This window comes from Fragaria vesca, linkage group LG7 (assembly GCF_000184155.1).
Source record: "Fragaria vesca subsp. vesca linkage group LG7, FraVesHawaii_1.0, whole genome shotgun sequence".
Lineage (NCBI taxonomy): Eukaryota > Viridiplantae > Streptophyta > Magnoliopsida > Rosales > Rosaceae > Fragaria > Fragaria vesca.
Window position 1 is genome coordinate 13,069,999 of NC_020497.1, and position 8,799 is coordinate 13,078,797.

The 8,799-nt window shown below is 39.1% G+C and overlaps 2 protein-coding genes across 2 annotated transcripts; both read left to right on the top strand.

Moving 5' to 3' along the window:
- Positions 1-305: 305 nt before the first annotated feature.
- On the top strand, positions 306-4,175 carry LOC101299328. The gene is made up of 9 exons (XM_004307192.1): positions 306-983; positions 1,133-1,201; positions 1,670-1,801; positions 1,880-1,933; positions 2,012-2,056; positions 2,492-2,631; positions 2,809-2,934; positions 3,031-3,109; positions 3,664-4,175. Exons 1-8 carry the CDS (start codon positions 753-755, stop codon positions 3,065-3,067), a joined length of 834 nt encoding a protein of 277 aa, XP_004307240.1. The 5' UTR covers positions 306-752; the 3' UTR covers positions 3,068-3,109; positions 3,664-4,175.
- Positions 4,176-5,057: 882 nt separating this feature from the next.
- Positions 5,058-8,577, top strand: LOC101299615 (methyltransferase-like protein 13-like). Its single transcript, XM_004307193.1, has 8 exons — positions 5,058-5,292; positions 5,505-5,618; positions 5,722-5,790; positions 5,929-5,948; positions 6,037-6,089; positions 6,221-6,251; positions 6,346-6,427; positions 7,899-8,577. Exons 1-8 carry the CDS (start codon positions 5,103-5,105, stop codon positions 8,096-8,098), a joined length of 759 nt encoding a protein of 252 aa, XP_004307241.1. The 5' UTR covers positions 5,058-5,102; the 3' UTR covers positions 8,099-8,577.
- The last annotated feature ends 222 nt before the right edge of the window (positions 8,578-8,799 follow it).

Here is an 8,799-nt window from a genome sequence, read left to right on the forward strand (position 1 = left end):
CCTCATTGGTCCATAACCCTTTGACTCTCTGAGAATCACCGGTTTAGTCACCGATATCTCCACCTGTTTCTGGCCATGCAAACACCACTCGCTCTGCTCTCTCTCTGAAGTTTGAATTGAATCTTCCTTAGCTTTCAATCAATCAATCATGCACTGCGGGTCCTTCTCTTTTGTCCTCCTTAACCCAAAGACTTGGACTTAATAAAATCCCATGTATGTACGTATGGCCTTCAAAAATCCCCCACCTTTTATATTCCCTAAGCTTTTTTATATATATATCCCTTCAATTATTCATCTAATTAACCGAGAAGCAGAAGCAGAAGCAGAAGAAGACCAGTCGGAGAAGACCGACCGACAGCTTAAGCTCTAGCTTAGCTTAGCGCGTGTCGTCCACTCTCGCATTTCTCTGAATAAGAAGAAGAAGCTGAGATCGGAGGACTTGCAACAATGGCGGTCGCCACCTTCTCCAACTTCTCCTCTTTCACCACGCGCTCACTCTCTCTCTCTTCTTCTTCTTCTTCTTTCCCGCCATCCACAAGCCTCAGTTTCACTATCCTCACCAAAACCAGATCCCCCACCTCCCTCTCTCTCGCCACGTCACCCTTCCCCCGCTCCTCTTTCGCCACGTGTTTCTCCTCCGGCGGTCCCCCTCCGTCGGCGGCGGCGGTGGCGGAGGAGGCGGAGATCACAACAATGGCGGAGGCGGAGGAGACGGAGAGGAGGACCGGGAGAGGAACAAGGCGGAGGCGGCGATGGCGATAGCGGAGGCGGGAAGGACGGCGGAGAGTCTGCCGAAGGACTTGGCGGCGGCGGTGGAGGCGGGCCGGGTGCCCGGGTTGATTGTGAAGAGGTTCTTTGAGCTGGAGAAGTCGCCCATCTTCAGGTGGCTGCTTCAGTTTGATGGATTCAAGGAGCGGTTGCTCGCCGACGATTTGTTCTTGACCAAAGTTGGCATCGAGTGCGGTGTCGGAATTTTCACCAAGGTAATCTCTACGCTTTTACCTACCGTCATGTTTTTACTTTTACCACGTCATCCATCATTTAAATGAAACAATAGTCCTCTGTTCATTTTGTCACCATTTTTGCTTCTTATTTCAAGCGTCATATCTTTCCATGCTGCTTTATTTTTCAGACTGCTGCAGAGTTGGAGCGCCGCAGAGAGAAATTTACCAAGGAGCTGGATTTTGTGTTTGCCGATGTGGTATGATTTCATCGCGCTTACATAATGCAATACTGAAAATTCAGTTGGTTCCTTAGTTGATATAATAGGGTCCAGCAACAGAGTTGCTCTAAACAGTACTGTATTATGGGATATAATGGGTCGTATAAATTATGTTGAAGTAGGAGAATGTGCTTTTAAATTGGACAATGGTATCTCAATTCAGCGGTATGCATTTGAAATTTGATGGATGTAGAATGGTACCTTTGCTCATCCTGAGTTCAATCAATGTTAAGCTGTACTACTGATAAGATTTTCATGGATGCTAAGCTCTGAGTTGTTCCTTGGAACACAAAACTAAGCGTTTCTAGGAACTAATAATCTTTGTTAAGTGATCAAGTGTTTCTGTTTTATGTTTGTTGGATTTTATAACTCCACAAGTTTTCTCACTCGAGAAAGAGAAAATCTGGCATCGACCGACTTAGTTTCTTTTTTGTTGGGTTATCTTAGGTGATGGCCATTATAGCTGATTTCATGCTTGTCTGGCTTCCTGCTCCTACTGTTTCGCTTCGAAAACCTCTTGTTGTTAGTGCTGGGCGTGTTGCCAAGTTCTTCTATGGCTGCCCTGACAATGCATTCCAGGTTTGTGCATGACTATGGCTTTCTTAGTTGCTGCATTGTCAACTATAACCTCATGGGAATCTATAATCCTGTCTGCAGGTAGCTTTGTCCGGAACATCTTACTCACTCTTGCAGAGAATAGGCGCAATATTGGTACGTTTACAGCTCATAAAATTTAGCAGTCATGTTGATTGCGAATTGATATTCATGGAATTTTAATCTTTTACTCAGAGAAATGGAGCAAAATTATTCGTGGTTGGGACTGGTGCATCTCTGGTAAGTAAACCCCCTACTAGTTTTGACTTTTGAACTTCATGCCTCTAATTTAGGTTTTTAAATTTTATTATAATATCTCTGCAACAGATAACATGTAAACTGTCATAAGTAAATGTTATTTTCAGTTTGTGTGCACAATATCATCTATATGCAATTTATGCATCCAGTAACAGAAATGGGAGTTTAGTACCTGACTAGAGCTTTTCCAGCTTAAAAATTTGTTTATGCTAACATGTTCCTTGTCTTGTTTCCTTCTTAGCAACTAAATAATCAAAACTTATCTAGTTTAATGACTAGAGATATAGCAAGCTAAAACGAACTAGTCAGGTTTGTACAGGTTTCATGGTGTGATATGATTCCCATTTTTGTCATATGCTTTATGCATGGTATTGTATGACTAATTGCATTGTTTTCATTCTTTAAATTTATTTTCAGGTTGGTACAGGTGTCACAAATGCATTGATTGCTGCAAGAAAAGCTTTGGACAAATCCTTTGCTGGTGAAGCGGAAGATGTTCCCATATTATCAACTAGTGCAGCCTATGGAGTTTATATGGCAGTTTCTAGCAATCTAAGGTACGACTCCTAGGGTTTGCGAATGCAAGGATATCTGACATGGTTATTTTAATGGAAACCACACTACTACTTGGTCTTTTCTTATAAATAATAGAGGCTAGTCGCAATTCATAGATTTGTTTGATTTATTTTCTGCATTTATCTCAACTTACACAAGAATATACCTTTGATTGAAAGGTACCAAGTTCTCGCTGGAATAATTGAACAACGTATTCTAGAACCCTTGCTACACCAACACAAGCTTGCACTGAGTGCAATTTGCTTTGCTGTTCGAACTGGAAACACATTTTTGGGGTCCTTGATGTAAGATCTGAGTTATCCTTGAATTTCATTCTATGATTCTATTACTATTTTGTGTTTTGCTATGCATGTCTGATAATTATTCGTATTCTGGGACAGGTGGGTTGATTATGCACGCTGGATTGGAATTCAATAGATAAGGGATTAGAGCATAGGGGTCCATAAGCTACATCATTCTGTAAGTGTACTTCTGAATAGATATGGATGTAGTTGGGATATAGTTTTGTTCATCCTCTGTAGTATGAAAGCAGAACTGTGCTTTCTGATATACACACTAAACTGTCCTTGATGTTAAACAAAATTAGTAGGATGAAAAGGCTGCATGTGATCAAATACTTACTGATAAATGCACGTTATTTTTGGAAAGGATGTTTACTTGAAGAGTCTGATCACAACGTTTAATATGGTTTGATTACTTTGGCTATATTTGAAGTTCCATTTCAAATCTTACCCTTCTTGTATTTATTTAGGTGTTTACTTTCACTGATCTTGTTACGTATCTATTGAGTTAACAATGTTTCGAGAATTCCTTTTGAAAAACATCTCTAACTATTTCATCTGTTGCATTCGAACCAAGTATTTTCTTGGAATTTTTATGCTAGGAACTAAACTTTGTTTGCAAAATGGTAGAGCGTTGAGTAGACGGTGGTTTAACAATGTTTAGATATGCTGGAGTTTCTAATGGTACATGCTACCCACTAATGAGAAAAGCCTGATTTTTAAAATTCTCAGGTGTCTCAGGTGATGAACAAAATAACAACTTGACAACGTTGAACTCTCCTTGTTTGGGTAGTTTTCGGCATAGAGCAAACTCAGCTCAACATACTGAATTGTTAGCTCCGATTTATGGACACTCCAGTTCACCATCTTGTTCCTCTCATTGTAGAGACATACTGTCAGTCTGAGTTGGGTTTCCTTGTGCAGGATCGTGAGAGTTATTATAGTTAGCCCCTTGTTCAGATTGTTCATGTTCGGCTTCAGGCCAACATGGTTGCTCATATGCTAGCTTTTGAGGCTTAACAAGCCTTGTTTTCTTTGAATTTCTTCAGTGTTTCTTCTCTGTATGTGGAGGAGCTCATAAACCTTCATTGTAATGACGTAAAGTCATGAATTTTACTCGTTCCCCTAAGCAAAGCAGCGTGAATTCTCCTGCTTCAACATGAATTTTACAAGAGCTAGGTTTGTTATCATACTTCAAGTCTAGCATTGTGGATGGCATGTATGTGTCCTCTGCTTCATCTGTGTTGGAAACGAACATTTTAATTAAGATTGCAAACTGTGTTTATAGTATTCCAATGTACCAGCTTTAATAAACCGATATGGACAGTTCATGTGGTTGTAGAGGAACTGCATAAATTACAAGGGTAGAGAACCCTTTGACTACAACCGAGCCCTACTGAGTGAAAATACAAAGTAGTCCTAGCTGAGGTGGTTAAGTTCTGATGCCAAGCTTGATTCCATTAGAAGAATGTCCGAGTTTAGCAAGAGCAACAACAGCAAAGTTCTGTTCTCTCAGGTATAGAAAGTAAGGAAGCCCTTCTAGTGAGGATCCTTAAGTTGAGGACTTTGTGAGGACTTTTCGGTTTATGGTTTTAAATACCTAATTTTCGATCACATTTTGACATCTTATCCGTTCAGTTTTTAGGTTTATATGAGTAGATCATTTCTATAAATTTTCACCCAAATTGGTGTTCGTTAAGATAACAAACTAGATCAAATTAATGGACGAACCAAATCTGTTAAATATGAACCGTTCAAGTTCATAATTGATAAATCACACTTATGAATGTCTTAACAATTTTCAATATAGCTGAAAATTTGAATAAATGATCTACTCATAAATACCTATAAACTGAACGGTCAAGATGTAGATATAAGATCGAAATGTGGGATAAGCCAAAAAGTCCTCACCAAATCCTCAACTTAAGGGTCTTCACTAAAAGGGCTCCCTAAAAAGTAAACCCCTGTTTTCTACGTTTCTAAACTTTCCCAAATGAACTACGGAGCACAAAACTTTCCCAATACGGAAGATTCTCATCCTCAAATAGCCCACTGTAAAGCCCAACCTCAAGCCCGTTTTGTTTTATTGTCTGAACTCAAAAACCCTTCAAACTCTGTCTCTCACCACCGCCGTGAGTTGAATCAAATCAGCAGAAGCAGAAGCAGAAAAGATGATGAGGGACGTATCGAGCTGCAACACGTACGATTACGGAGACGCCAATTACTGGGACGCCCGTTACGTCCAAGAAGGCGACTCCTTATTCGACTGGTACCAACGCTACTCTGCTCTCCGCCCTTTTATCCGCAACTTCATCCCCGACACCTCCTCCCCTGTTCTCGTCGTCGGCTGCGGCAATGCCGGTATTATTCAATCCTACCCTTTTTTACTCTTCTTCGTTTAGAATCAGCCGTCTCTCCTAAACATGCATTGTCTCTCCTTTAGTTTCGGATTACCTAGAAAGTCTTTTGGATAGCGTGTTGAACCTTATAAAAAAAACATGCATGGTCTTTTACATGAGATTGAGATTAATACTAGGAATCGAATCTGATCAACAATGTTAACTATGTTGTAGTGATGTCCGAGGACATGGCCAAGGATGGATATCAAGACATTATGAACATTGACATCTCTTCTGTGGCTATCAACCTCATGAAAACCCGAAACCAGCACATTCCTCAGTTGAAATGTAACCTGCTCAAATCCATCCTTAAAATCACTACTTAAGACACTATGTAGGACTTTTTCTATAGTGACTTGGTTTTTCTTTCGTTTATGTATGGTGATTATAGACAAGCAAATGGATGTGAGGGATATGAGCTTCTTCCCAGATGAGTCCTTCGACGGTATCGTTGATAAAGGTACGAGTCTGTTTAGTTGTTGTGGTTACTTTTTAATATACGCAGTATCTTGTACTAATTATGTCTTCTATGGCTTGGTAATATTTTGTTGCTGTCACCACTTTTTGCACCTGCGATCTGTCGAAAACCTTGATGTAGGAACCCTTGATTCATTGATGGTATGATGCATGTTGACATGTTGTTGTGATTCCTCCTGGCCGTTACTGAGCACACTCTAATTTGTCTCGTTTCTCGTAATGTGTCTAGTGTGGCAATGATGCTCCGATTAGTGCTGCCCAAATGCTAGGGGAAGTGAATAGGTTGTAGACTCTAAGACTCAAACATTTTAGTTGCAGTTGTTTATACTTTATACTAGGGCTTTATTTCCCACTTCTCTTCTATATAATTCATTTATTGTTTCTTCTTCTATCATGGTTGTATTTGCTTGCAGGCTTCTCAAACCTGGAGGGGTCTATATTTTGGTAACTAAAACTCCTTGGGTTTATATTTTGTGTTCTTCTTTCTTATATTGGAAGTTGAAAGTACATAATCTGTTCTTAAAATGCCCCATAACAGATAACTTATGGTGACCCTAAAGTTAGAATGCCTCATTTGAGTCGGCCGGTGTACGATTGGAACACCGTTCTGTATATCCAACGTAAGTGGAATTGTATGTCCTGTCATTTCTGTTCTTCTTTATCTAGCTGCTCAATTATGTTTATTGTTATTTGTTCAAATTTCTGTACGTGATTTTGTTTCCATATTGGGATCAAAGTACTGGTTTCATTGCACATTGTTTTCATCATTTGGTGGATATATTTTGTTTCTATCTATCTAAATGAAGTAAAGATTTTTGAAGTTGAGTCACTGTTAAATGTTTAGTACGTTAGGAGGTATTCTCTGCCTTTCCAAAACCAATCATGTAACAAGTCAAAATTCTTGTTCTGATTCCATTCCTACATTAAGGTGATACTCCTCTTGTGCTTTGGTTTAATGGTTTAACATGATACTCCTCTTGTTCTGAACTTCTGATAACGTGCTAAAACTCGGTCATATTCTGTAAAGATATATATATCTCTGCTTATTGTGATTTTAGTCTCTTGATAGTATCATACCTAATGGTTGATTATTGGCTTTCGCGGTAAAGAGGGAAAATTTTGCTAGTACATGGTTTCCTGCCATGTTCGTATTTTTTGATATGAAAAACGCGTAAATCATGATGTAATGTATTTTTCACTACACTTCATCTGTTAAAGTGGGAAAGCTTGCATCATTTGTCCCCTATATTGATATGTGTAATCTCTTACTCTGAGGAATCATCAAAATCTAACTCCTGACAAGCTTATCCACTTTAGTATCAAAAACAGAATTCAAGTTGTGTTTAAAGACTTCAACATAGCATATGATAGTCAACTGAAAGTAAAGTGCAAATTGGCGCTCTTTGTTTCTATTATGTCTACTGTAGGTGTAGTACATTTGTGTGAACCTGTGCTGGAGAATTAAGTAGGTTAATATCATCAAGTGTGTGAAAGGATGATCCAGCTTTGGTCAAGGATGAGGGTCAATAAGCACCTAAGAGGAAGAACTCTGCTATTAGAGCAGGGCATGGTTGGTGTTGGGGATGAGGGTGAGGGATGGAAGATTTGGGGTGTGTCACTGGATACACCCGTGGTAGCCACCATTGGAATACCTAAACAGATGGTATATCACTTCTTACTCGTAGATCACTGTCACTGCATCCATATAGTCGTTTTTCTGTGCTCCATGAGTCAGAAACAAGGTTGGAGTCAGTAGGTATATAAATTTAAAACCCAAAGGGAACTGCAAGATAAGGAAGCAAACATAATCTATATACAAGTAAAAAGGCTATAATATTTCAATAACTACAGATAGTGAACATCTGTGAAATTTTAATGCCAGAAGAGCGTAGTCAGATCCCAGGGATGACCTATACAATTATTTTGGAATCTTAAGGTTTTCATGTCAACTGTCCACCCTTTCCTGGGATCTGTTGTGGATAGTCCACATATATTATGTGGGTTCATTTCCTGTTTGCTAGTATTTTAGTTAGTACCTTGTGGTTTCAGATTTACAAACATTGAACTTATACTTTGATCATGCTTTAACAGCCAGACCTGGATTCCAGAGGCCTGAAGGCTGCAGTTCCTCAAAAAAGTCATATTTGGAACCTGTTCCTGTCACTCAAAATGGATCCCTTCCAGCTGAATTTGTGATGGAAGATCCATATTCCCACTTCATATACGTGTGTAAAAAGAAGGATGCCACGGAATTACTTGCATTATATAGATTGAGACTTGATGATTTGTAGTGATCACTTCGAGTCTGATGGTGCTCGTGCTTAGGATACTAGCTTCAACAGGCATCGTTGCCGTTTATGTGTTTGCTACAACAGGCATCGTTGCCGTTTATGTGTTTGCTACCAAGGCTATTATCATCCTTGGGTGTCTGTAACATAGAAATGATTCTATGTAATGAGTCTGCCAGCATTCAAGCATGCAAGTCCAGAAAAACAAATAAAAGGAACAGTAATTCAGAGACCCTATACGAACATTATTTTGCCGTTCGCTGAATAAGCTCTTCTTGAGTACATTACTTGAATAACTCTCATGTTTGTAGCAGTGCAATTCATCGACTGCAATCTGTAGGTCGATAAGAATTTTGTATTGCTGAGCCGCAAGTACAACCATTATTTATCCGTGACTTCTCACATACAGATGGGAGACCGTCATATACTATATACTAATTTCCAGTTGGGGAAAGTACTTTTCATTGCTACAGTACCTGATCAGGGGAAATTAAATTTGTGTCTCCTTTTTTGTTTTATTTACTTATTTACCATTAACAATTAAGACATACGGAGATTACTGTTTTGTCATTTCTTTCGTGATTATTAATCTATCCCTCACTCTGTTTTAATTTCTGTCTACCATAACTATCATTTCATCTTTTCATTTTAGAATTAAATTCAGTTTACCCCCATGAGGTTTGAGAGTAACTTCATGTTAATCC

What these genes read in the sequence shown, in the direction of transcription:
- LOC101299328 (XM_004307192.1), top strand. Translation starts at nt 753, where the DNA reads ATGGCGATAGCGGAGGCGGGAAGGACGGCGGAGAGTCTGCCGAAGGAC. An exon ending in GCCCTGACAATGCATTCCAG is followed by an intron (nt 1,802 to 1,879) that starts GTTTGTGCATGA and finishes TCCTGTCTGCAG; the next exon opens with GTAGCTTTGTCCGGAACATC. An exon ending in GCAGTTTCTAGCAATCTAAG is followed by an intron (nt 2,632 to 2,808) that starts GTACGACTCCTA and finishes TTTGATTGAAAG; the next exon opens with GTACCAAGTTCTCGCTGGAA.
- LOC101299615 (XM_004307193.1), top strand. Translation starts at nt 5,103, where the DNA reads ATGATGAGGGACGTATCGAGCTGCAACACGTACGATTACGGAGACGCC. An exon ending in CGACGGTATCGTTGATAAAG is followed by an intron (nt 5,791 to 5,928) that starts GTACGAGTCTGT and finishes ACCTTGATGTAG; the next exon opens with GAACCCTTGATTCATTGATG. An exon ending in GAACCCTTGATTCATTGATG is followed by an intron (nt 5,949 to 6,036) that starts GTATGATGCATG and finishes TAATGTGTCTAG; the next exon opens with TGTGGCAATGATGCTCCGAT.